This window comes from Phaenicophaeus curvirostris, chromosome 17 (assembly GCF_032191515.1).
Source record: "Phaenicophaeus curvirostris isolate KB17595 chromosome 17, BPBGC_Pcur_1.0, whole genome shotgun sequence".
In the NCBI taxonomy this organism is placed as follows: Eukaryota; Metazoa; Chordata; class Aves; order Cuculiformes; family Cuculidae; genus Phaenicophaeus; species Phaenicophaeus curvirostris.
In genome coordinates this window covers 8,602,386-8,630,154 of record NC_091408.1, presented here as the reverse complement: position 1 = coordinate 8,630,154, position 27,769 = coordinate 8,602,386, and the positions used below count along the sequence as shown (strand labels likewise).

Sequence of the window (27,769 nt, the reverse complement as noted above, 5' to 3'; positions counted from 1 at the left end):
CACACTTCTGGTTGCTATTGTTTATCAGCTTTCTGGAAATACATTGAGGCACCAATAGGGGATCTTTCTTTGTTTGCACCCACGCACACAGTGACATCAGTTCTGGAGAATTTACTATCCAAACAAGCAAGCAGAAGCGTTATTTTCAACACATTTATTAAAATTCACTGATATTTTCTGCACAAACAGCTGCTACCACTGGAAAAGCACACTTTATAGTCCCAGCCAACACGACATACAATTTTATATGCATTTATATAACAAATCTCAGTGTGCTATCCTAAAAAGTGTTAGAAGTACAGGCAGTATTTAAAAAGTGAAAGAAATGGCCCATTAAGCCACAGACTCAATATGACTGTATATTATTACTGTAAATCTTATTAAGAAGATGTTAATATTCAAATCTAACTTGAAGACATTTTCTTTAACTGTACAATAATTCCCTTGAGGTATGAAAGCCGACAGTATGTCAGTGAAAATCTAAAGGCAATTTTGGAAATATTTACAAATAATAGGGCAGATTTTTCATTTAAAAAAATACAGGAAAAACCCCTTTACTACAGTAAAATTAATCTGAGGTTAAGTTGGTGAATGGCGCTGTGGTAAAAAGTTGCTCGTGCAACACCAACATTCACACCAATATCGCCCTGCCTGAAGAAGCCTTAAAATCACAACTACAGCAGCACCAACCAGATTTGAATAAGATGCCCCCCCATTTCAGCACAAAAGAGCAGCAACAGGACTTTGCTAGTCACAAACAGTCAAGTTTATATGCATGCTTGACTTTGAAACTTTACATACACACCGATTCTTGCTCAAAGATCTTCCTCAAAAGAGAACATGTACCTGCAAAGCCATAAAAGCAGTTCAAAAAACAACATATAACTCAGCAGAGATCACTAGGCGAGGGAGGGATTTTGGCTGATGAAGTAACCTCAGCAGTGTTTGGTTTAGAGAATGTTTACTTTGGGAGATACACAAAAAAACTAGCGTCAAAGTTCAGATTAAAACCCTGCCATTCCCCTTACTCAAGCTATTCAACACATCCCTTCCGTACAGTGGCTTAAAGGTAAGCTTCATTTCCATCTTCTAGTATTTTAATAGATCTGACCAAAGACGTATATATTGCAGAGGGGGGAGTGTTTTGCCTGTGTAAGTGCAGTTAAACAATAATTGAATCTTGGCGAAGACAAGAATGTAAAGTTGGGAACCACAGACAGAAAATTCTTCTGTGCCAAAAGCAGAAAACATTTATCAGTGATTCCTGGACAGAGTATCTCAGTCCTGTGGATCTGACTGCTGGGGTGGGGAAACAGTCATGAATTTAGGAAGAAACAGTAAGAAAAAGCCTGACTTAAGTCATTCGGTCACAGTGTAAAAACCATTTGAAAAGCAATTCTGTGGATCCTTCCTTGCTGCAAAAGAATTTTTTTTTTTTTTTTGTATGGGATAATCAACTTAAATGCTTTTAGGATTTCAGTTCAGGGAGAGAGTGTTGAAAAATCAAATTTCAGTCAGTTACTTTGGTCCTGCTACAACGTGAAAAATATTTTCCTTCAAGCACTGGTTTTATTCACAGCCGTTCAGGTACGTACATCTATATATTTTACTTCTACAGAATAGCTCCTTGGTCTATTTACTAATTCTAATCCACATGGGAGTAAGATTTCTGTTTGAACAGTGCAGTCCCACTAAAGGTACTTAGCACAAAGGCACATCTTTCTCCGTGTTTGTTGCTAAATACCTAGATCTCCCTTATTCCATGAAATTTCACTGTTGCTCTTCAAAAAATACTCCCATAAAACTCCCATTTTTTGTTGTAGCTATAGGATGTCTGTTTTGCAAACTCTTCAGTACATCTCAGCCTGCTGGTATGCTCTTGCAGTGGATCCTTGTCTCTTCTACCAAACTTATCTCAAACTTACCTTAATGCCATATTTTTAGCACACACCAGTAACAGTCGAGTATCCATTTTAAGTGTTATAGGTTTATAAATAAAGGAGTCCCATATATTTTAGGTAATGAGTTTGTTACTGCTGAAATATGCCAGTAACGTTGACCTCCATGGGAGGAGGCCAACCAATTCTTTGGCAGTCTGGAGGTATTACGTAAGCAAAACCAATTACCAGTAAAACAGATTTATCCATTTAATTAAGCTCTGTTCCACTAAAAAAGATAAATGTTGTTGAATAAGCTACTTACAGACCTTTTGCTGTGACAGAATTCAGTTTAAACTTAAAAGAAAAATTCAATTACCCTATGCTCTCTTGACTGTGTTATCTTCCAGGTTTTGAGCTTTCAGAATGAAGTTCCTATTTCATTTACTTGCCCTTGCTTTCATCATAACCCCCACGTTTTGTGGAGTCAAGGACTTCACTGAGCATTTTGAAAGCCTTACGGACGCACAGTCACATGAAAACGGGACCTACGATATGCCAAACCTACCACCAGAGTTCCACAGAGAAAACACCATCACTAATGACTTGATTCCTGAAGAGGAGGAGGAAGAGGACTATCTAGATCTCGACAAGATATTGGGTGAAGATGACTATGGTGACATTATCGATGCCGTCCCATACATGGTTTCAGAAATTCAGCAAGGAAATATTCTTGAACTGTTCCAAGGCAAAACCAGAATCCAGCGCCTCAACATCCTCAATGCAAACTTTGGCTTCAACCTTTACCGCAGTGTGGCAGACAAAGCCAACTCTTCAGACAATATTCTCATGGCTCCTGTTGGCATTTCCACTGCAATGGCTATGATCTCACTGGGTTTGAAGGGTCAAACTCAGCAGGAAGTATTATCTGTTCTTGGTTTTCAGGAGTTCATTAATGCCAGCACCAAATACGAGCTCACGACTGTTCATAACCTCTTCCGCAAACTCACTCACAGGCTCTTCAGGCGCAATTTTGGTTACACACTGAGGTCTGTCAATGACCTTTACATTCAGGAGGACTTCTCTATTCTGAATGATTTCAGAACCAACATGAAAACATACTACTTTGCCGATGCCCAATCGGCTGATTTTTCAGATCCTAACTTCATAACCAAAACCAATGAACGCATCTTGAAGCTGACCAAAGGATTAATAAAGGAAGCTCTTGTGAATGTAAACCCTACAACACTGATGATGATTCTTAACTGTCTTTACTTTAAAGGTAAGAATCTGTTATTTCAATCTTAGCAATGGATTTTCTGTTTGCATACTTCATTAGAAATCCCAGAGAGAACTTAAGGCTAGTCTACGGCTCAGACAAGTCTAGAATATCTATTATTAGCCCATTTTTGCATGTTGCTATAGCACATTGACGTTCCAGTCATGCCCTGGCATTAGTGGGCATTGTACAAATACAGCAAATGCTAATTACAACCAAAACCTTATAGTCTAAAAACGAGACTAGAAAAACAACATATGAATGCGGAATAGCCTCAGAAAGCATAAGGCTCGTAAGAGTCTCAGATGGTGAGGTATTAATTTGTGTGCAAGTTATCAGTCATATTCAGTCCTGCTTCAAGTTATTGGCTTCAATGAAATGGTACAGGTTGCATTCAGTTAAAACACTCAACAATTCTGAAATAATTAGGATTCACAGGAACGACTACTAAGAATTTCAGCTTAAAATATGTATTTTTTACATGATTACAGCATGATCCTTGTCCACAGGTCTGTATAGAGGACTGAAGAGAATAACCAAAGCACTGTTCTCCTGAAACTATAAACAAACGCATTCTGGAATATTTCCATTAACTCAGCATGAACTGTCTGCTGATATGAGCGCCCACATGTCTCACTATAGGCCAAACAGATAAAGGGGCTTGAAGTAAAGATAGTACAATACAATCTTACTATGAAACCTTATTTTTAATGTCTGTAGATTTAAAGTAAGAGTCTGGTGAGATTTTCAACATTGAGTATTTGCCTCATGTTGAAATTTTGGTAATTTTTTAACAAAGTTTTAAACTGGAAGGTGCCAATGAGGGAGGAACTAAGGGAAAAAAGGGAACTTGTTACTGCCCAAGACAAAAATTATAGAATCATAGAATCACAAGGTTGAAGAAGACCTCTTGGATCATCTAGTCCAACCATTCCTATCTGCCACTAAACCACGTCCCTGAGCACCTGCCCACCCGTCTTTTAAACACCTCCAGGGATAGTGATTCAACCACCTCCCTGAGCAGCCTCTGCCAGTGTCCAATGACCCTTTCCGTGAAATATTTTTTTCTGATGTCCAGCCTGAACCTCCCCTGGTGGAGCTTGAGGTCATTCCTCCTGTCCCCTGGGAGAAGAGGCCAGACCAATCCTCTAAATACATTGTATGTTCCTCTTCCCACTCACTTGCAAGGCATTACTTCCTTGAATAATGTCCCTTGTCTCTTTAAAAGACCTGAAGCAGTCATTAGCATAAAATCCAAACAATCCCCTATTCTGAAGTACCATCTAAAGGGGACTTATTTGCATCCTTAAGTACATCTCTGATGAGTCTTTACTTTCCATTAGACCACCCTAAGAATATAAACATGCAAAGTGCAACAGATACATTATTTTTTCACAATTTGGTCAAATTTAAAATACTTCTTTGTTTTACTCTGAAATTATTAGATATTTTGGCTGTCTCAAAAGAAAGAAAACAACACTAAAAATTAAATATCTTTAGTACTGGCACTCTCAAGTCATTAAAACCAAAAAGACTTTCGGCTTTTTCTGCTCCCCCTGGAAACCTGTTAGCCCAAACTGCCTTGGTGCTGTCTGCTGAAGGCTGTAATTCTAACCCTCTGAATGAAAAAGATCAATTCTATACTGCTGTCACCCATTCCTTTGTCTTACAGTGACAAGCCTCCCTGTAATTCTAATTTTTTAAAAGCAAGTTCTGGCTCCTGGCTTTCTTAATTTTCCCACTAGTCCTTCTAGAGATGTTCACTGTTGTCCACATCTTTCCCTTTACAACATTTACCCTCTCTGTATCACTGCACACAAACTCTGTTAAGCTCTCAGAGCTAAGAAACCTGGGAGTGTTCTCAGGTATGCAGAGGTGCTCAGCACACGTGATATTGAGTAATGAGATACTTGCCAAACACCATTAAGTCTCAAGGTCCTTCTATATTAAATATCATGAAGAAACTATTGGAAGCTATTCACACTGGTAAGAAGCAAGTTTTATCTCGTACAGATGTCCAGCATAGCTCCAACTGAGATCTGCAGAGGCCTGAACAATCATATATGAGTTTCCTGAGGAGATGGTTATTTTAGCCACACATCAGCTTTTGATAACAAAGATTTTGACAGGTCCAAAAGTACTTTTCTGAGATTCTAGGCATGAATGCAACAGCAAGGGGGGTCTAAAAGACAGCCAGGTGGGAAGATTCAACACAAGAAACCACAAAAGTTAAGGTGCCAGAAGGCCTCAGGCAACCCCAGAAGACCATGTTGCTCACCCCAGACAACCACAATCAACAAAAAAAGTTCCCAGCTCCTCTTCTTTCCTAGGTAGAGTTTATAAATGTCTCCCATTCCTCAGTGACAACAGTGCTGCTGAAGCTGCCCTGGCCACAGCAGCTTTGTGCCTTTAGCTAGCCTGAGGCCCACACCTGTGAGCTCTGCTCCCGGGGTTTGTCTGATAAGTGAGACAATTTGTCTGGGAACGGTACAATCCACTTTATATCCCATTCCCTTCAGAATAATAACCCCAGTCTGATCACTGCTCAGTCTGCTCCCTATCAGCCCAACATACAATGGAACTATTCAAGTTGCACTTACGGCTTTTTATTGTTACTTCACAGTCAATTTGACAAAGTCATATTAAGGATCTCAGAATCACTTGCTATCATTTTTTAAAAGGTTACTGACTAAAGTTAGATTTGTAATAATCTCTCCACACAGTCACAGCCACACTCCCTATGTTCTTGCTTGCCAACAGTCCAGAGTTGTAACAGAAAATACCAGGAGCCTTACTTCCACTATAAAATCCTAGTTTTGTCCACCCATTAAGAAAAATATGTTTTTTTCCAAAGCCTCGGTTCTGAGAAGGGATCAACAGGAACACTGCTTTAAGAAAAAAAAAAAAAAGAAGCAAAAAAGGCACTTTTACACAGTCAATAAATATCTCAGGTATTCAAAAAATCTTCACATAGAAAGCTTAAAACCCTGATGGCAAAGCTTTCTGGGCTGCAACATACAGTGAAGTTATTCCTTGGGCATAAACCTGACAGATGACAGGCTCACATAGGTGTGCTGAAGTCACATCAAACTGGGTCACAACTAAGCTGTCAACACCCAAGCTCTTCAGGTGCCCTATCATAGAAAGTGAACTGGCTTGAATGGACTAAGCCAAGGTAATGCCTTCAGCAGAAGGTCTTCTATGCAAAATGAAACAACCACTACTTGCTTTGATGCTCCTCACACTTGAAACAGTCTGGTTTCAACTACCAGATCTCTCAGAAAATACAGTGTCAGTTGTTTCACCAGGTGCAAATCCTGTCAAATATTTTGTACCTGCTTAAACTTGGTAATTTCTAGGTTCCTTGTAGAAAAAAAAAAACAAAACACACTGAGTCCTTTCAGATCTCCAGTTTGTGTTTACCCACTCCCATAATTCACAGTCAAATCAGACAAATGTTAGGCTCGAAAGAAAGTCAGGATTTTTAAAGTCACTTTAAAGCTTGTATTCTTATTCAGGCTTAATTGAAAACAACAATCTCCTACAGAAATTCCCAATTCACATGAATTAAAACTTGATGTAAACTGTTATTCTATTTTATTAAACAAGGAACTTAAGGGTTTTTTATCTGCCTTCTGCATTGTATTAACAGGAACCTGGGAGAATAAGTTTCCAGTGGAAATGACAACAAAAAGAAGTTTCCGACTGAATGAGAAGCAAACAATAAAGGTTCCTATGATGCAGACTAAAGGAAACTTCCTAGCTGCTGCAGACCCTGAGCTGGATTGCAGCGTGCTCCAGCTCCCGTTCGTGGGGAACATCAGCATGCTGATTGTACTTCCACACAAACTCTCCGGCCTGAAAGCCCTAGAAAAACAGATAACCCCTCAAGTGGTGGAAAAATGGCAGAAGAGCATGACAAACAGGTATCTGCTGAACGTACATATTTGTTAAAAGTCTTAATTTTCTTGATGAGATTGGTGAGAGTGAGTAAAGAGCACAGAAGGTAACATATGAAATTTTTATTAAGAATATTAGACCTAAGCAAAAACCTGAAAAAGATGGATTTACTGAATTAAAAATCAGGACCAGTGATCTCTCAAAATTTAAATGCCATCAAGAAATCAATGATGATAGAAGTGGAAACTTCTCATGAAGTTCCAAAATTCGTTCTATTTAAATACTCCATGGCGCAGACTTACAGAAAAAGTTCTTCCTGATAAAGCTAACAATGAGAAGGAAAAACAGGACTATGATAATAGCAGGTTATTTGTGCAGAATAATATCAATCCATGGAAGGCAGCCTATGTGCAGTTCAGCTGTGTAAAGGCACACATTCAGTCATCAACAAAGAACATCAATTACCAGAGAGAAATAATTCTATAGCCCCTCTCGTGCAAGATGACAGACTAGGTGGTATCTGACCACATACTGAACTGCTCAGAGCCATGTACCTTATACACATAAATCACATGTCAGATAGCAAGCTGACAAACGAACAGTTTTGGGAAGGGAATAATTGTTTAAAGCACAGCTTAAAACTAACAACACCAAAGTTTTGAAAGTAAAAGTACAACAGTCAGTCCTGTATATTTGCATGTTCTGCTTGCTGAAGACAGTAGGAACACCAAAATGCAACTGATACGTAAAACAAAGGAGTCGTGCAAAAATGAAGCCCTCAATGATTTTTCACTTCTGTTTTTATTTTTACTAGAACAAGAGAAGTGGTTCTGCCTAAATTTAAGCTGGAGAAGAGCTATAACTTGATTGGTTTTCTGAAATCCATGGGAATAGAAGAATTGTTCAATGAAAAAGGAGACTACTCTGGTATATCAGATGAGAAAGTCGCCATTGACAGGGTATTTATTCCTCTCCTCTTTTCATTTCCTTTCTGACTGAATTATATCACCTGAAAATATGGCAAAAATATTTCACAGTTAGCTAAAATACTTTCTCATCTTTCCTGGAGGATATAGAAGGGATGGGGCTAGCTCTGCATGTCTCTGTCTGTCCAATAAGGAGGAACGTGTTTAATCAGATGTCAAAGGCACTGAAAGTGGGGTGGGCAGTCAGGAACGGGCTTACCCACAAACCAACACAGAAGGATTGCTGCTGCACGGGAGTTACCAAGCAAGAGTGTCACAGGGGAGCCGCATGGTGTGGCGGGGGGAAGGCTGGGAGCACATCATCTGAGCACACTTAGGAGGTCCTCAATTTCTTCTTTGTTTGTTTGTTTAAACAGTTCAATCACCAAGGCACAATAACCGTCAACGAAGAAGGCACAGAGGCAGGAGCAATAACCAATGTCGGGTTCATGCCTCTTTCTACTCAGATTCGCTTTACTGTCGACCGCCCCTTTTTGTTTCTGATCTATGAACACCGCACTAGTTGCCTTCTGTTTATGGGTAGAGTTGTCAACCCAGCCAAGTCTTAAAAGCAGAGGAGACCTCCAACAAGCTTTTTATACATGAGCTCTATAATTAATTACACATTATTATACCTGTATCATAAAGGAAATTTTATTGTCATATCAGCTAATACAAAAGCTGCTGGTATCAAAAGAAAATACATTATCTACAGGTGGTTTCATATGAATGGACTCATGGCAGTAGATGATTTGACTGCAATTTAAAATGGTTAGTGCCATGTATCAATACAAGTGTATTAAAAAGAATAAATGACAAAACAACTTACACTGTGTTCTACTTCAGTGTATAAAATTTAATCAATAAAATATTTAGACTATCTGGATTCTTGAATCTTAGCTCTAAATTTGTGCTAGGATGCCTATTTATAATAAATAAAAGAAAACCAGAATAAGGAAATCTTGAATATCTGACCAGTCTTAGAAGCTTAAGTCTCTCCTGGGTATTTTACATAATGTAACTTGAGAAAGAGTAGGTATCTACATTCTTTCTTTTGCTTGCATCATTCAGTAGACTTGCACACCACAAACCTTTTGGACTTGTTTTTATCTCCTCTTATTTGTTACACGTCTCTGAGGAATGAAATATTAATGGATCCACTATTTCCCCCAATCAAACTTGTATGATTTTCAGTACAGCGCTCTCAGATTCATCAGTACAAGTGGGATCAGAATTAGCCCAACCGGGTAAATCATACTAAGAATATCTTTTATAATGAAAACAGATACCAAAAGGCTCTTTTCACTGGCTCAAAAACACCTAGAGATCTCTACAAAAAAAGTGTGATTTACAACAATCACAACATCTGTTAAGCATTCAGATATGCTCTCCACACTCAATTTGATGGACAAAACCTTTCAAGTCAAACAGGACTGTTAAGTTTCTGACTCATTGAGGTAAGAACAGGAATGCTGTACAAAAAGCCTATTCCATATTTGAAAGAGTGAAAATTTACCTGCACTCTGTAGCACATTACTGCCTGTCTGGTTCAAGGAACAGGGCTGCACCTTACACGCAAATTATTAAAGCCAACAAACATACTCATGCTCACCTTTGCATCATACCTTAAAAAAAAAAAAGTGCCTTATAGCCCAGAGAGGGCATTCTTATTCTTATTTGCTGCATCAAATATTGTATCCATCCAAATATACTCGTATTATAAATTTGTCTTATGTTAGGAAAAACATACAAGTTAAGCAATAAACCAACAGTTACTTTAAGGATTAGGTGTTCTCTTAAAAATGTACTTTCCAATATTATGTTTAACTTACTGATTCATTCTGCTTTTATATACTGCCATTTGAAATTTTGCATCTACTAGGATGATTTGCCCCTCACACAAAGCTTTTTTAATGTGACAACCAATAAAATATCAGTATTAGCTGTTGAACGATGATGAAGAGCCAATATTGAATCAGCTCAGATGTTTCTTCCAACTCCTGTCTCGCACTGCACTTATTTATAAGCTCACCATGGGGGACACAATTTTCAGTATTGAACTTGCACAACAGAATTAATAAATATTCATACACGCATGTATTGTTTTATCTATATTAAAGAAAAGCATGTTCAAAGTTCATGTCCTAGATATAATTAGTTCATCAATGAGCTGGAGCATCTGAAATATAGGGATTTTTGAGACCTAAGTAACATGTATTATTCAAAAGAAAGAGGTCAAGCGAAAAAGCAAACCAGCTACTGCTCAAAACTCATGATCTTCATACATTGTGCAAGAAAGTCAAATATTTGCTTCAACCACCATAATGTAACCATTAACTCTTGCTTCAGATCCTGGCACTATCTGACTCCATTTAAAGGTCACATTGGTTAAGAAAAAAGCAATTATCATCAGCTATTCAGAGCAAATGCATCATCAATCAAAATGTGAAACAGAAAAGTATTTCCATAACTTTAATATCAAGTCTCCAACAAGCACTAATCTTTTCTCAATATGCAAGGAATAATCCTGCTTTCACTCAAATCTGTGCTAGCACAACGAAAAATACTACCCACTAGAACATCTCTGCCAACATGGGATGAGCACGTTTGTGCAAAACTGAGCAGCTCTCGAGTAACAGCCAACCAAGACATTTATCACCACATTCCTGTAAAGCAAGGGTCCGGCCCTTGTGATCATTGGTGAATTCAGGAAGAGGTCAAGTCAGAAACTGCTTTGATCTTTAACTGGTGCTAATTATAGGCTCCTCTCTTTGAAAAGCTTCAGTAAAGAGGTTTGTGAGGGCAGAGTATGAAATGAATTGTATATTGTAGTAATCGGACATGTAGTGTGAGCGAGTTACAGGTACCAATGCCTATGACAAGTATGTAAACCATTTTATCCTTATGTCTCACTAGCTGTGCAGTAGAAGTTCCAGAGACGAATTCAGCTTCAGGAAGGGAGAAAGTAACATGAAAGGTTTTTGTCCTCCAGTAAGTTTGTTTGTCTAAAAGACAACTTACAAGTTACAGCAACTAATGCTACCAACTTGGGCACCCAGTTTGGACCTATCAATTTGTGTGTTGGAAATCTAGAACAGTTGCACAGCAATTTTGGCCTGAATTAGGAGTTTAGTTACACCTTGCTAAAATATGTTCCTTTCATCCCACCCTCCTCCTCCCTTCTCCCCCAAAAAAGTTGTCATCTGAGACCAAACCCAGATATACATCAAAATAAATGTGGCTGAAATAGATACCAGTGTCCTTGCACATTTCCCAAAATGCTTCTAGTATGACAGTCAATTCCAGTTCTAGAAGACAGAGGGCATTTCCTCACCTTCCTCCCTTCTTTTTCAATGAATTTTTTTTCCATTTTAAGAAGCAAAATTCACTATGCTGTCAAACTCTGACTTATTTTTAACTCTGTTTCTATTCACTTTTGGGTTTCACTTTCCCCCTCAGGCCACAGATATATGCAGCTTATTACACTGCACGCCAAACATTACTCAAAGAAACATCCCTTGTGGTATTGCTTAGCTCATGAATCTCTTGGATTCAGGATTAGCAACAATTTAACTCCCAATTACAGAAGAGCAATCATTCTGAGATGTGTCATTAAACAAACATTTCTCCTCCTATTATGGCAAGAAATGTTATTTTACAATACAGCTATGTTTCTCTTGGATGGGTACTTCTGCACTAGCTGTTAAACCATTTGACCATGAAACAGCACTGATATCTGATCTATGTGAGAAAAATAATCTTGTTTGCACTTATTGGATACTCACCACAGCAATAACAGGAATGAGCACACCCAGATTTCCTGCACTACTGGAAGCCTGGAAAAGAAAAAGGAAGTTGTCAAACCACATACAAAAGCATTTCAAAAACACTTGCTAAATAAAATATTTCAAGCAAACACTCCTAGCATCTATGCAAATAAAAACACACATTGCCAACTACAACTCTGCTGTCTTGCACACAGATGAGCACGAGGTGGCCAAGAGAGTGCTCCAAAATCTACCTGAAAAGTGTTATTGACAGACTCCTGGTGTGCCCAGTTCCTGTGGATTTTGGAGCACTCTTTTGGCCACCTCGTACTCGTCTGTGCTGCAGAGTCAGAGTAGACACACAAGCTAACTGAGATAGCTAGAACCCAGCACACGATACCAACAGACAGAACTGCAGAAAACCCACTTTTCTACTAGCATTTTTGTTACCAAAATGGAATATCGGCCCAATTGTGATAACATAAGGCATCGAAGATGAAGATGCAATGACTTCCATCCTTGGGCACACTCAGGAGATATTCACCGAATCCCAGTCTGGTTGGGGTTAGAAAGGACCTCTGGAACTCATTCAATTCAACCTCTCTGCTAAAGCAGGTTCACCTACAGCAGGTTGCACAGGACCAGGTTTTGAATATCTCCAGAGAAGGAGACTCCCCACCCTCCTGGGGCAGCCTGTTCTAGTGCTCCACCACCCTCACAGGAAAGTTTTTCCTCATAGAATGGCTTGAGTTGGAAAGGGCCTTAAAGATCATCTAAATCTATCTCCGTGCCGTGGGCAGGGACACCTCCCAGTGAACCAGGCTGCCAAAGGCCTCGTCCAACCTGACCTTGAATACTTCCAGGGATGGGGCAGTCGTGACTTCCCTGGGCAACCGGTGTCTCACCACCCTCATTGTGAAGAATTTCCCCCTCATGTCTAGTCTAAATTTGCCCCTCTCCAATTTATAGCTGTTCCCCCTAGTCCTATCACTACATGCCTTTGTAAGAAGGCCCTCTCCAGCTTTCTTGTAGGCCCCCTTCAGGTACTGAAATGTCACTATAAGGTCTCCTTGGAGCTTTTTCTTCTCCAGGCTGAACAACTGCAACTCTCCCAGCCTGTGCCCATATGGGAGGTGCTCCAGCCAGTGTTGTAGCCAAACTGTCAGTGCTTTCATAATAAAGAAACACTGCCTCCTAGCTCAGACCCACGTTCAATGAATTCCATACTTTTCCACTTGCAGCAGCTATAAGTCAGCACAGCAGTTTGTCTCCCATAGTGGTTTCAAAACTGAAACAGTGGAAAAATATCCCTGAAAAGAGGAGGGTGGAATCTAATTCATAAGTGTCATTTTAGAGCAATGTTTATAATCTGGTTTTCATCATTTCAACTTGCTCATCTGTGGTTAAAAGAATCAAAGAAACCCACAGAGAGAGATATATTTTCACCGCAGTCTTCACAAAAAGCAGATTCCGGACATGTCAAAGTTTGCTTTTAAGAGTTGGCATCCCTGGTTAAATACAGTCAGTGTTCAAAGCAAACACATTCTTAGGTTTAAGGAAGCATGTTTTTTACTGTGTGTGTTAAGGTATGGACTTGGTTCAAAAAACATATGGAAGACTGTTTAGTATGGCACATTCATACAAATGCACAGCTGCATGAAAAAACAGTGACTGTCTTACCTTGAGTGCTGGCCCTTTCTCACTTGCTCTCTCACTCGCTCTCTTTCCTTCTAGCCCAAGCTGAACAAACAGCTCCAGCAAGTTCATCAGTAGCTCATCCACAAGCTGTTCTCCTTGAATGTTAGCAGCAATGTTGGCGAGGGCATTAATGACGGCTAAAGAGCAGTGTCTGAAAAAATAGTTATGAACAAGCAATTCCTCAGAGTTTGTATGTTCAGCACTTCATTCACAATGCCAAAAGTAACTCTTGTAATAAGACTGCGGACACTTTTTCATTCAGTTGTTTTGAGGGTGGTTGGTTTTGTTTTTTATGAATAGCAGCACAACACTCTGCTGATAACAGAAATACAATCAGTATTTAAGCGAAAAACTTCCTGTAAACTTTCATTTATGATGCTGCCATAACCAAAAGGAAACTACTTTCCTGTAGCAGATGTGGCTACAGCAAGAAAGCAGCAAAGGGATTGGGAAAGCGCTAGAGAAGAAGAAACAGAACTCGTATCAGTTTAAGTTAAAGCTGAGATAGCATTGGGTCAGACAGTACGTTAAAACATTGATGGGAATAGTCCTCTTGGTTACTTCACAAGCTACACTGAAAGCCATCCAGCCTACCACAACTATCAAAGTCACTAATATCTTTAATTGTAACATGGACTAAAATGCATACCAATAATCTAATTGTTAATGGTTTGCATTTAATCCCTAAGAAGTACTGGGACCACATTTAACAAAAAAACAAAAGCCAACCACACACAAAACTCATTGGAACTTCATTAGCTTTTCTAGGCTGAGAGATTAATTACTCTAGAAACAAATAATATAAGTCATCAATGTCAATTATCATTTACAAATTATCACTCCTTACAGAGGGAAAAAAAATCAATACTACCTGTAGTGAAAAACATGTTCAGGCATCTTTACAATATGAAGTGCTAATATTTTTAAATTAATATATTGCTTATATCACTCTTCAACATCCAAGAAAAAAAGAAGTACTGTTTATAAACTCATTATAAAGCTTATACTGGGAAAAGTGAAAATCCCTGATGTAGTATAAATGATACTTGATACGGTATTCATACATTTAAGGGACACAGCTAAGTGTTACCTGTATCCACGTTCCTTGTAGTCTTTCGTGGCAGAGTAAACAACTGAGCTTGCTTTGACGCTGATTTGCTGAAACAGATTCCACACCTCCTGGTAAATGTATTGCTTAAAAAAAAAAAAAAAAAGAAAAGAAAAACACAATAAATCACCAAGCAGAGCTTACTGAACGCAATCTCTCTGTAAAATAAACTAAGTGTTAGAAAGCTCTTCAGACAGGTATCTAGTCACAGCCTGAGCAATGGTTTCAGCTTCCATAAAGTACACAGCGGAAATGTTTTCACTAGCATTTTCAATAGCTCAAATTTTGCACAATTTATTAAGTTCTTTAATTCCGCCTTCCTGATAGAAAACTTTTTTTTCAGGCTTCCGATTTCTGGCAATTAATTGCTCGCTCAGAGGCACAAAACACATTCAGAAAAGTTAAGTCCGTTAATCCCTGTATGACTGAAGAAGATAATCTATACTTTCCAATGTAGAGACCTACAAGACTTGGAAAGTTAATTACCAGTATGGAAACATACTGAAAAAGACACTGTGCACCTATTTGGGACATAGGTCAAGTTTATAAACTTATAAGTAACTTTTGAAAGGATTGAGTTTGGATTTTTTTAAAGTTTTTTTAAAAAAGATTTATTATTTTCTGGGGGGGTTAATCTTCCTTAGAGGGACGGCATCTAAAACTTGATTAATCAGCTCTGTTTTTCTGATGTCACAGAGGCATGAGGATTGTAAAACCTATAAGAGCGATGAAAGAAAAAACTCAAAACTTCTGCAAATGCAGTTTCTAAAACATATTTCCTTTAGTTAAAGGAAAGGGATCATGAACCGGCACTCTCTTGTCCAGTTCTTTCCTTACATTTCCAGTGATGACCAAGCAGCCTAGCTGATCAATGATGAGTACATCAAGGTGAGAAGGTGGCTGGCAAAACTTCTGCTGCAAGATCTGTAGGATGGGTTCCATCATTTTTGGGGTGTCCCTCAGTGCCACTGCAATATGCCCTAGAGCACGAATTGTGTGGTCAGGAATCAAATGGGCTTCCCTGTTACAAAAGAAAAAAAAAAAACACAAAGAAACCCAAAATCATACATGTAACTGTTCAACAGTTAAAGACCTCCAACTATGGTTACATTTCATGTAAGAACAGTTCATATATTAATATTTAAACATCACAAACAGCTTTAATATTGCCACTCTATATAACACTCTACTCCCAACATTAACATTAGAGATAGACTTGCACAAGTTGCCTCCACAAAAGCACTATCCAAGAAACCCAGGCTAATCCACGAACAAACTATTCCAGAAATAACAGTGAAAAGAGGTAAGTGATCTGCAAAACATTAGGACACAACAGCCAGACCAGCTACTATAGGGCCTCCCCTTGGAGCTTTCTTGGCTGGCAACCGTCTTAGAAGTGAAGCAAGGCAAATGCTGCAGGTGGCATGCTGTGTCAAGCCATAAAGACAGTTGAAGGAAACAGCAAAGAACGTAACACTCAATCTAGGACTCAACATTGGCTAATACCAAAAGATTTGCTCATTCAATCAGATAAACTGAATCCATACCTCTTAAAGTAAAAACAAGAGCTCAGCTCTGCAAAGATTTGCATGGATAGATCTTGACACTATATATAAGCTCACTAATCTCAGAGACACCGAGCTCTAAAATAATTCTGTCCAGACTTACATCTTAGACTAAGCTTCAGGTTCACCGAGCAAAAGAAAAACCAGTCTGATGACAACTTACTTATCACTCTCTTGAGAGATGTACAGACGGTTAGATAAACTGGAAAGAAAGGCCTCAACAACCACCGAGTCTATAGTCATTCCAGCTTTCAAGCACCTGGAATAACAATGAACAGAAGATTTGCTAGAACACCCAGAGGAGGAAAAAAAAAGTATGAATTAAACATTTCATTTTTTACTACTGTAAATGCACACCAGGTACAATGGAAAAAAGTTCACACCAAAATATAAGATCTGATTGCATAGGAACATTGCACATGTATTTTGAAAAATGAACAGAGCTCCTACTACTGCTTTCTCCAGCAACAATAAAGACAATGATAGGCAAAAAGGTAAGTTCAGAATCCCTTGTCTCTAGTGGTCAACCGTTTGTCTCTCCTCCAGCCCTCGGTAGCTATCTAGAAGGGAAGAACAATCATTACGCTGCCCACATTCGAGTGTGTGACAATCCTTCTGCTGTAGGTGGCTCACCCAACACGACAGCAGAAGCTGAAAATCCTGCTGAGTACCAAAGTGGTGACAAACATGAATTACATACATGGGAAGCAAAACAAACGAGACCGAAGTATTGGACAGAAACAGAACCAAAAGGTATCTGAAGGAAAAAAGAGTCACAATCAATAAAGGCAAAATGCCTGTATAGCAGCACCTTCTGAACACGAACAATATTTCTCTGCTAGGGGAAACAGAACTCATGTTCCAACACACCACAAGTCTCTTACCTGCAGATGCTGTCTATGGCAATGTCACGCAGCTGCTCATACATGGACGGTTGACTTTTCTTGCCAGGCATTACATTTAAAGTGGACTCCGAATGCTCGTTGGTTACACTAATCTTGATGTCATTACCACCTACTAAGAACACAGAGTACAGAAATCAACACCACCTGAAATACCTTTTTTCCCCACAATGACAGCAAACAGGCAGAGCAGTATCTGGTGAGCAAGTGGAAAACAGCCTATTTCACAGCTCAGGGTTGAGCTAAAGAACTTTGGAAGTGCATGTGTTGTTACTAGCTATGCAAGATATTACAGCATTTGACTATTCCTAAACACTTATCCCTAAATTTAGTCCCCTTCAGGTCTCATTCTACATGTCCTACTTTAGCACTGCAGAACTGCTTTTGCATTAGCAACTGATTGAAAGAGAACATTTTCTTTTGGGAAATCATAACTTGATAATACAATTTAAAAACAACAACAAAAAAAATGCAAGTTTGCCATCAAGACATTCACGAAACTGGAGCACAGGACCTGTACAGAGCCTGAGGAACATGGCCTTGCTCTTCTGGGAGACGATGCGGCTTTGGACAGACCTAACGGCTGCGCTCGAAGGCATAAAGAGGGCTACCAGGAAGTCAGAAGCAGGTTTCATGGGAGAATGAGATACAAGAGCCATAACTTGAAACAAGGGAGGTTCCAGCAGGGTGTGCGTTTCCCACCTGCCACCATCATTGTAAGCGTAATCATGTATTGGATCACGTTGGAAAATCTGTCTTTGAAGGTTTTTGAAGGCCTGTGCAGGCAAAGCCCTAAAAACCTGCTCCAAATTGAATGCAGGAGGTTGACACACAATACAACCTTCAATACTGCAGCATCACACCTCAGCAGCTGGTGATCTCACTTGGGACAAAAGTAAGCAAGATCAGACTGCCTTGGTTTCAGCAGAACAAGCACAGCAACGTTGCTGCCAGGATAAAATGTAGTTCTACATACACTGCTTACCCTTAGATACACTTCCACCAGAAGCTGATCTGCATTCTTCCTCTCCACCTCCAAAAAAATCACAAATGCATGTCCACTTCCCCCTACAGCCCCTATCGCCACCAAGTACCCAAAAGCATCAAAAAGCTATACAAGCTGGAAACAATCACTAGCACAGCCTTTTTTTCCTTTACCTGTGTGATACTGGGTATGATACTTATAAAGTTTCACAAGCACTGGGGAAGGTACCACAAGGAAGTCTCTCAAGGATAGATTGACAGATTGAACCACAACAGGGAACCTCTCACACAAACGACCGAGTCCCTAAAAAGAGAGAAAAAAAAAATAGCAGTGTAACTTTAGAATATCGCAGCACAAGTAATATTTCAACTGTAAGCTTTCAACTTCAGCTTAACACAAAAAATACCCCAAACTACACATAGTTCTGAGGGAGTCAATTTTTTGCAGAGAATTCAGACAGTTCAAGTCGAGTTATCCTAGAGTGCACCATGCCAGTCAAGCCTTGCTGCTCTCTTCCTGGGTGCATTCACAGGTTTTACATGAAATCACATGCAATCTCAAAAATAAAGTTATTGGACAAGTCCCAACATTTAGAAAATCCTGATAATTTACTGTTTATGCAGTGGAAAGCACTGCATTTGTAAGACTATGAATTAAGCGTCCAATAAGAAGATATAAAAACTAGAACAACCAAGTCTTAGTCTTAAAACTCACTGAGCTGCCAGTCCTAGTATTTTAAGTGCTTACGTAATGGACTAAGCAGCTACATATTCCAGAAATAAAATACCTGTTTTAAAAAAACCTCATAAACATTATTTTTTAGAATATGAGCTAAGAAAATTTTGAAAGCACTACTCTACTGCAGTTCTAGCTTCCATACCAGACTTCTAAAATCCTAAGTGTAGAACACATTGATGGAAAGCAATACAAATAATAGACAGTGTTATTCTAGCAGCCTGTAAAACCTCCCAGCTCTCACTCACAGATATAGTAATATCAAATGCTGTTAAGACAGACCTGCAAACAGCAGATAAGCAGTGGCAAATGAGCAATGATGACTTTGCTTGAGGTTTTCGACTGCAGCTTCTCTGACAACTTTATGCACAGGTTTTCTGCACCTTAAATGAAAAACCCAACAAAAAAATTCATGATTATCGGACTCATCAGGCCACACACAACCCAATGCTCACTGGAATTTCTAAAACAACACAAAGTTTATCAGCTTAACTCCACTCATACTACAATTCCTCAAAGAGATTCAGTGCTGCTTCTGTGAAAACACTTCTGGAAACTTAGTATCTGCACCAAACAGGTCTCTCAAACACTACGACTCCAAAGGTGATTTTAAGCACACTTCATATATTTGACAGAAATTAAGTATTGCAAGGTCCAAAGGAAAAAATCCTGTATGCATTTAGAGGATGTGTAAGAATTATACAAGAAAGAAAATTGAGAAAAAGTGAGTAAGAGCTTCCTGTTAGTGATGAAGAAAAGCCATTTTCTTTAGAAGAACGACTGAGAAGCAGTTAAGACACTAAAAGCAACAATTGAAAACATAAAATAAACTAGAAAATAAGCAGCTGCATGTAATGCAGCAATTACACCATCTCTTGTAGATAAGCCAGTAGGATGTTTTGTTTCCATTTCTCTGAAGAGATGCCCGACTACCCAGCCAATTAATTTGAACACTTTTTGATGGAAGTTTTATTCTTGTATTCTAATAACAAGAAGTACTAAATAGAAATTGTATATTTCTCTGAGCGTCATCTACTCTCCTAGAATAATAAAAGGGTTAGGAGGGACCTTAAAGATCATTTAGTTCTACTCTCCCTGCCGTCAGCAAGCACAACCTCCACTGGATCACATTGCTTAAAACTTCATCTCAAAAACCTTTTAAGTATTTCTACAACTTTAAAAAAGGAAAAAAAAATAGAGAGAGATATTACAGGTACCAAAGAGTGTTTTCTACCTTGCTCATCCTTCACAGCCCACACCATGAGATCCACACAGGCAGCATTAGCCTGACAGCGCAGTTTTAAAGGACTCAGCTCATTGTGCAGCCGATCCACATCATGAAGGATTTTCTGAAGTTCCGACTGACTGCTATTGAATTGCTCTAGCACAAAATCATGGATTTCCTTCACAAATGAGTTGGGAAGGTCTAAAGAAATAAAAGGAAATAGTATTAATACTACAAGGATGAGAGTTCACATGTCAGAATGACACCATATATAAAATCCATTGCTATGTTATAAATGAAATTTCATTAACTTTATCCTTACCTAAAATATAAATTTCATAGCAAGTCTACCAGCAAGCAAACAATTGAAAGGGCATCTATTAATACTTCCACTGGTGCTCAAAATATTTTTTCCTGTTTCCATAGCAACTTTTCTATACGGAAACATTTCAAAACACAAATTTTACAGCATATATGATGTTCCCAGAAAATGCAAACCTGTGTTCAAGCACTCAACACAAAGTAGACAACTCTTTGGATTCTAAAAATAATGAAGGATAAATTGAAAGAAATAGCAATACTGTACCTTTCATGTAGTATAACGTATCTCTCAGCATTTTAAACTGAGCAAGATAAAGAGGGTCACTGAATGTTTTATAATAGAGATCTGTACTAGCACCCGTCTGAAAGAGAAAAGAAGCAACCTGTTAGATTCAAAATTAAGTATTTTCCATTGTACGGATAAATAAGTCTTATTCCAGCCACACAACTGTTTTCCTCCACAACGTAAACCAGCACTGAAAAGCAGAAGCAATCTCATAGCTTTCCCGCCCCCTCTTAATTTTATCAAAAGTCCAGCCATTCAATGTATAAAATGTGATTCAGTCACTCCTTCAGTTTGAAGGGCACAAACGTGTTCTCTCCAACGGTGTTGTTAAAGAGAAAGTGTTCAAACCTATAATGAGATAGCAAAAAGAAACTGAGGCTGCTTGCACTCAGACCTACATTTCCAATACTGCAGTACTTAAAGGGAAGTTGGAGAGAACAAAGTCTTTTTCCCACACGACTGAACACACGCTTTTCCAACACAGCTCTACATCCCTGAGGAGATAATTCCACAAAAATCCCAGGGAAGCAGGAAACAAGAACTCACAGACCTACAGAAATGAGCATGTGACCTCTAAAAGTAAAGGTCCACAATGCTACTAAATTTGCAGAAATGGAACCTCAAAGAGTAGCAGTGATTTCCAAGCCAGAAAAAGAAAAAAAATAACACATTTTATTTACAGAAAAAAGGACAATACTACTGTAATATGAAATTGAGACCTCTTTCCTTTCTATGCTAGTGAAAAACATTCTTTTGTCCTCCACCCCCATATTTTCAGGCAGTCTAAAGCTAGATCCAAACCACTGAAACAACAGTTCTAACAAGAAATGATATCATTTTGCAAACAGAAGGCATATCTTGCATAGGTAAAAGACCAATTTTAGAAGTATTAAGGCCAAAACCAAAAGTATTCAAGTCATTAGAAAAGGAATTCAATAACATACTTCTGCAACTTCAGCTACAACTGCATCCAAGCTCTTCAGCAGAGAATCCCCAACAATCTGTTTTACCTACAGAGGAAAGAATAAAATAAAAAATGGATGTTTCCTGTTGATGACACTAGATAGGAGACAACATAATTTTGCATGTGCAAGGAAAACACACGTCATTTAACTGCAAAATGTCAGATGAAATTAAGGCTACAAGAATTTCTGGCTGCAGCAAGAATAAATGTATTCGAGCTGGTATGAGCTGCTCCAAAATGACTGGTGCAGACAGAGCCAGTATTTTCTGTCACTTGACTGAATTCCCAGGAAGTGAACCCTTCTAGAAAGGGTCTCATTCTCACAGCAAAAAAAACCTATCTTCTATTTTAGCAAATTGCAGTATGAAGTTACCTCAAATCAAGTGCTGTGCTAGACTCAAACAGAAAAAAGCTGACAACTGATTTTCCAAGTTCTTCACAGTTCAAATGAGAACTTTTTAGGAATACTAGTGTAGCATGACATTCAATGTCACAAAAATAACATTATACAAAGCTTGAGACAAACAGCATCTCATTATTAACAATTCCAAAAGGTTAAACTGCATCTATCTGTTGCACGCAATCTCACAGCAGCCTTCATAAGAACCCATCACATACCATGTTCAAGAGCTGACGGAGCATTTCCAGTGGGATGTTGAACTCTTTATTGTTAATACCATTGAAGAGAGGAGAAACTGAAAAGCTGGAGCTGATTGTGGAAAAGTAATAATCAGGATCCACTGCACTCCCATCAGGAAGATATGAGCCTGATCAGAAAAAAAAATAAGTTTGGGGAAAGAGAGAATATATAAAATTTCTTTAATAATAACTTTTAGTCACTACTACAAAGTTATGTCCAACACAGGTACAGTTTTTAACTTGTAGGCTACCAAAAGGTGCGTTTCAGCGAATCTACTCATAAATCAAGACAGAAAACTATGATGAAAAGAATCTATTTATTCGTTAGAAGTTTACAATCACAATAGAAGAATTGATTTCACTGACTTATGTCCATGTCAGAGACACTGCTGACAAGAAGCCTTCCCATACTACTGAAGTATGTTCACCTGAAAACATCTGCAAATGCCACTTCATTCAAAAGCACAAAGTAGCAAAGAACAAGTTAAGTCAAAACTGTCTTGGCAAGGTTTTCCCCTATATTAGATAAAACAAGCACGTGGCACAGCTTTTATCTTAAAAAATGCACCAATTCACTACTGCAATTTGAAGGCAAAGAGAAATCAAATTATTTTTCAGATTCAAGTACTCTGCTGAGCAATCAACTTGCTAAGCATACTGCTTTTGGCACTGTTTCCACATTAGAAATGACATTTCTGCCTTTCTGAAGTACTCAGCTGCCTGTGATGAAGTAATGTACTTGTGAATAATAGGCTTTCAAGCAACACTATTTATTGACAACAACAAAAAAAAATGTTTTCCGTCCTTTTTTCTAAACCATCAGCCTTGGCCAGAATAAAAACAAGGTCATTACTCATTGTCTTCAGAAAGTAATACTATCACGAATTATATTATCTAAAATAAAACAAGAGCTGCCTGTATCTGAAATCTGGTAGAAATTAGTATTGAAAATAAAATCCTGATTAGAATAATAAATCTGCTAAAGACACAATTAAAGCGATACTAAGATTTTAACAGAAGTTGTCCATTATCCAACTACAGTTTTAATCAAGATTATTATTCTTCCACTACTAGTCTCTCACTACCTTGCAGCCTTCTTTTTTTAAATTCAAAACATGAAGACCATTAAACTGAAGGATAGGTTGGTTCCACAGGATAGAAAGAAGACACACAGGTCTCTTCCTACTTGGCAATTTAAGAATGATATCTTAATTACCCTGCAACCCCAAGAGATGATTGAGTAAAACAAATGTCTCTACAAATAGTAAGATGAAGGAAAAAGGAAAGTAATATAAAAGAAATTAATTTCAGCCAGGGCTCCAGAAAGGAGAACAACCCAGAAAAAGAGAATGCCCAAACTGTTAAAAACCTCAAGGGGCCAAAAGACCTCAGGTGCAGAGCTAGTCCTCCACTTGATTCATGAAAGGCAGTTAATTTTGAAGCACTGCTTTGGCACAGAACTCACAACTAAAACTCTACCAAAACTAAACAGTTAACAGTTTGAATATTAATTCATGAAAATGTTCCCAATTTTCTGCCTTTTATGATGCAGGAATTAATACACATTACTGAGCACTTCACTTCAGCATCACCTTTATTACTTCTCACTCCAGCAAATCACCAGGTCTCACACCATGACCCACATCATGTTTACTTCAAAGGGAGCAGTTGGTTTAGATTTACACAACGTGCCACAAAGGTCTCAAAATTCCAGATCCTAGTCCAACATTTCAGTTGTCTAGGGAAGCACAATATGAATGCTTGTTTCTCAAAGTGACTCCGCCTAATCTCCAGAAACATTTCTGGCCTAGTTGAATTAAACTCTTCAGCACTAGGCACAGCCAAGCCCTAAGGAAATCATGTCTCAGAAGCCTGCCAGAAACAACTCAGCCTGGAAACTACAGGAGTTAATGATAACGTCCTGATGTTTTTATACCCCTGAATTTTTCAGAATTCTAGCAGGCATGTGCCAGAGAATCGGTATAAATATTCTAGAGGACAGAGAAAGTGGTTAAAATTTGCAGCTTCCGTTTTCTATAAATAGCAACAAAACCCCCAAATCACACACTGTTCCTGCATGATATAATTTACCTTCAAAGTAGTGAAGTGCAGATCCTCCAGGAGAGCTGGGAGGGGGAATTCCACGTTCAGGACTAACCTGAAACATCACACAAAAGCCATAATTTAAAATATGTTTCTAGAAAATTGAAACACCTTCCAGAGAATGGTTCATAACCTTTATAATGAAAGACAGCTTCAGGCAAAACTCACAGGAACTACATATTGCCACACCCAACAGCTCAATTCCAGCCAAAAATGTGAAGTTTAAAAAAAACTAGTTCAGTGCTTTTGACCAAAGGGAAGAGATCAGACTGATGACTGCTGTACTGAATGCAACTATGCTAACAACAATCCATCGTTTCAAATCTAGCATTTAAATCCATTCATATCCCCGAAGCTCCTGTGAAACCACTGAGAGCTCGAGTATCCTCAGTATTTCTGAAAACTTTAGCCATCAAGTGTCAGCTTCCCAATTTTTCAAGACGTACATTACAACACTTTTACATGAGAATAACACAAGGAAGAGGATTTACCAATTGTTTCACATGAAAACTTACCAGCAGTTGATAGTTTAACTGTCACTGATTATTCTGTAGCTCAGAAATGACAAAATTATTTTGAAACCCAGCTGCAGAACCAAAATAAAGATTGCTGTACCCAGGCAAACAATTCGTTAATAGACTGCCTGCGTATCAAGTCCCAGTGCTGTCTTAACTCCACCAAGATCATAAAATCATCTAAGTACTAACAGAGTGAGTCATACAAACCTGTGAGATGCTAGACACGCTGCTAGCCTTTCTCTTTAGTGTTCCTTCTTGGCAAACAGTGAGTAGAGAACTGGGAAGAATTGATCTGAAATCATTAAAGGATCGGCGGCGAATTCCTTCAAGCTCTTCTGGAACTCTCAGGGAATGTGGGGGAATTTTGGGGAAAAGCTTTGAAAGGAGAGCTTCCTCCGAATTGCTGTAGCGACCAAAGGCTCGAGAAATTCCTATCAGGCAGGGTACTGCATACTTGCATAAATACTCTGGAAAAGACAAAGACATATAAAAGCATATTAATAGTAACTTAGAACTTCCTCTTCACAGCTTTGCTACCACTCCATAAAACTGTTTCAGCCTCATGTGCTTCACAAAGATAGTTCTGCAAGTAGAGGAAAAACCATGAAAGTATCACAAACCAATACACTTCAGCTTCCGTATTTATCAGTCAGGAACAAGCAGAATAAAAACAGGCTAAGGGAAGTCGAAAGAAGCAGCTGTTCACTTTTCAGTGATCCTGATAAGCACAAAACCCAAGAGGTGTTCAGAGGACAGGAGTTACAAATATAGAAACAATAAAAATAGTACCTTTATCGTGCATTTGTGGGGTCTGGCACATTCCCAACAGGAACTGCATTACTTGTAGAATTGCATCCAAAATCTGAAGTAATCAAGACAGACATACAAAAATATCTTTTGGTAATGAGATATCATTATTTCATACTGGATCACTACCACAAATGAGACCTGCAAATATTAATGTAAGCATCTCTGTAAACAACATTTTTTTAATGCCGTGTGACTGAAAAAGTATATTGTCCTCACTCAGCTTACAGAACCTCTTCCGTAAAGTCTAGCCAGCTGGTAGGTACCAGCAGAACAGAACTGCAGCAGGACTGATCTCCATATCAAAACTTAAATTCTAAAATTCTGGGTTCAGCAACACCCTTTGACATCTAGAAGTGACAGCAGCTTTAAGAATATCTTCTAGGTACTTCACTATAAATTAACATAAAGAAAATATGTACAACAGTACATGGGTTAAAGCAATGAATCCTTTTGCAAGAAAGGAAGCAGCTGTGGTGTCCTCTTCTCCAGGCATTTGTCAGTACTGCAGCACTGGAGAACTGGTCACTACGTTAGCACAAACTTACAACCCTACCTGCTCTCTGAGAGACGCATCCCTGTATGCAACGTCTGATAACAACGTCACCAAGCAGAAGCTGAAGTTTTCTGCAACTGGAAGCAAGCCTGCAAAGTAAAGGACAGAAAATAAGCCCGTAGAGCATTGTTATGAGAAAATCAAAACAGAAAGAGATGGTGATGATGATGATAATATTATTAATAATAAAGCAAGCAGACAAAAGTCATTCACGTGTCAAGTTCCAAGACAGACTATAGGAAAATACAGTATTCCACATAAAATTTCAAAGTACGCTCTAACCATCAGAATTTCAGCAGGAAATGCTGAAAGAATAATATGAAAAATTAAAAACTTTTCCAGGCTTTCAAACAATTAAAAAACATATTAGTTTTATAATATCTCTTGTGAAAAAGTATTCTTACATTAATGTTAAGAGATATTAAGGGAGCAAGGAGTGAAGTGGTTTAAATGGCAACTAAGCATCAATGCTAGAAGTAGGGTATACAACTTGGGTTCCGCTCTCCTGTTCTTACTACTACATAATCTCCTCCAATTTAGTAACAAAATACATTGTGCATAGAACTATTTGCAAAGTGCAATTTATCACAAAGCAGTGAAGCAAAAAAGCTGGGAGGTATTCAACTTCCTCTTTGCCTCTAAGAAAAATCAACAGTAAAGGCTGTTGAGCCAGGAGCTAAGAACACAGCAGGACCCATCATCACCTCCCCATACACCACATCCTGACTAACTTCTATTATTTCTGTTTCCTGGCTGGCATTGAGAATGATCAAAAGACCCAAACATCACCTCTGCCTTTCCGAGCATTGCTTTCTTCTATCCACTGGACTTTGGGAAGACCCTTCAGAAGTCGGAGGAGGTAAGGAACCACATTATCTTTGTGCTAAAGAGGAAAATACTCTATTTAAAACAGAGAAGAAAAGCTGAACCATATAATCTCAAGGTATTTTAGAGATATGAAAAGACTACATTAATCACAAACAGAACTTGCTTCCAGTAATCACCCCACAGGCTTCCTGAACATTGTAAAATTGATTTCAACACAGGCAAATGAAAGTAAAACAATTGAGTGCTATAAATCCCATCCTTTCTCTCTAGGTAACAGTTCATTCTATGTAGAAGTTGGAGAAACAAGTTCCAGAACAGTAACTGATTCCAATTTATTAGTTTACAGCAAGGTCCCAAAATAGTTGCAGCACACGTGCAGGCACTTAGCAAATCTGTGTAACACTGCAGCTTCCACCCCTGCAAATCAAAGCAGAGCACTTCCCCTTCTTTTAGGGCTGGATTAACTCATGCTAACGAACATGATAGAAACTCTAGAAAACTTACATTCCGCTGCCTTAGTTAAACTCGCACAAAATTCACAAAAAGGACAAGGTTTAGTAACGTGCATGCAAGCTATATCATAGCCAAGAGAGAGCAAACAGGAGGAAATCCAGGCCTGATGAAAAACAAGCAACATTAAAGATCTTAAAGTGAGGCCTAATGACTTTGGACCTCAGACTCGGTACAGCCCTCCTTTCCTCTGCACGGAACACCACCACACCTAGAGCTAGCAAGAAGAGA

General features: G+C 38.6%; 2 protein-coding genes across 4 annotated transcripts in view; one reads left to right on the top strand and one right to left on the bottom strand.

The window, feature by feature from the left end:
• The window catches only part of PI4KA (phosphatidylinositol 4-kinase alpha), a 58,920-nt gene that overhangs the window by 27,362 nt on the left and 3,789 nt on the right, over positions 1-27,769 (bottom strand). The window contains exons 3-19 of one of the 2 annotated variants that reach the window (XM_069870683.1): positions 26,990-27,083; positions 26,201-26,289; positions 25,627-25,699; positions 25,045-25,304; positions 24,308-24,374; positions 22,196-22,344; positions 21,558-21,623; positions 20,593-20,689; positions 20,016-20,207; positions 19,064-19,164; positions 18,220-18,349; positions 17,044-17,176; positions 16,323-16,418; positions 15,432-15,615; positions 14,577-14,680; positions 13,469-13,637; positions 11,807-11,857 (exon numbers count right to left, since the gene is read on the bottom strand). In XM_069870683.1, coding sequence (XP_069726784.1) covers positions 11,807-11,857; positions 13,469-13,637; positions 14,577-14,680; positions 15,432-15,615; positions 16,323-16,418; positions 17,044-17,176; positions 18,220-18,349; positions 19,064-19,164; positions 20,016-20,207; positions 20,593-20,689; positions 21,558-21,623; positions 22,196-22,344; positions 24,308-24,374; positions 25,045-25,304; positions 25,627-25,699; positions 26,201-26,289; positions 26,990-27,083 — 2,055 coding nt within the window. The remainder of the gene's footprint in view (positions 1-11,806; positions 11,858-13,468; positions 13,638-14,576; positions 14,681-15,431; positions 15,616-16,322; positions 16,419-17,043; positions 17,177-18,219; positions 18,350-19,063; positions 19,165-20,015; positions 20,208-20,592; positions 20,690-21,557; positions 21,624-22,195; positions 22,345-24,307; positions 24,375-25,044; positions 25,305-25,626; positions 25,700-26,200; positions 26,290-26,989; positions 27,084-27,769) is intronic. The other variant, XM_069870684.1, reaches the window with a different exon arrangement.
• Positions 945-8,738, top strand: SERPIND1 (serpin family D member 1). 2 transcript variants are annotated; one of them, XM_069870688.1, is made up of 5 exons: positions 945-1,069; positions 2,288-3,159; positions 6,809-7,082; positions 7,871-8,015; positions 8,399-8,738. In XM_069870688.1, the coding sequence occupies exons 2-5, from the start codon at positions 2,304-2,306 to the stop codon at positions 8,588-8,590; spliced, it is 1,467 nt and encodes a 488-aa protein (XP_069726789.1). In that variant the 5' UTR covers positions 945-1,069; positions 2,288-2,303; the 3' UTR covers positions 8,591-8,738. The 2 variants fall into 2 exon arrangements, with proteins under 2 accessions (XP_069726789.1, XP_069726788.1); XM_069870687.1 differs by lacking the exon at positions 945-1,069 and adding an exon at positions 1,497-1,587.

Coding starts and splice junctions, on each gene's coding strand:
- SERPIND1 (XM_069870688.1), top strand. CDS start 2,304: ATGAAGTTCCTATTTCATTTACTTGCCCTTGCTTTCATCATAACCCCC. Junction 3,160..6,808: donor TAACTGTCTTTACTTTAAAG/GTAAGAATCTGT, acceptor TTGTATTAACAG/GAACCTGGGAGAATAAGTTT. Junction 7,083..7,870: donor CAGAAGAGCATGACAAACAG/GTATCTGCTGAA, acceptor TATTTTTACTAG/AACAAGAGAAGTGGTTCTGC.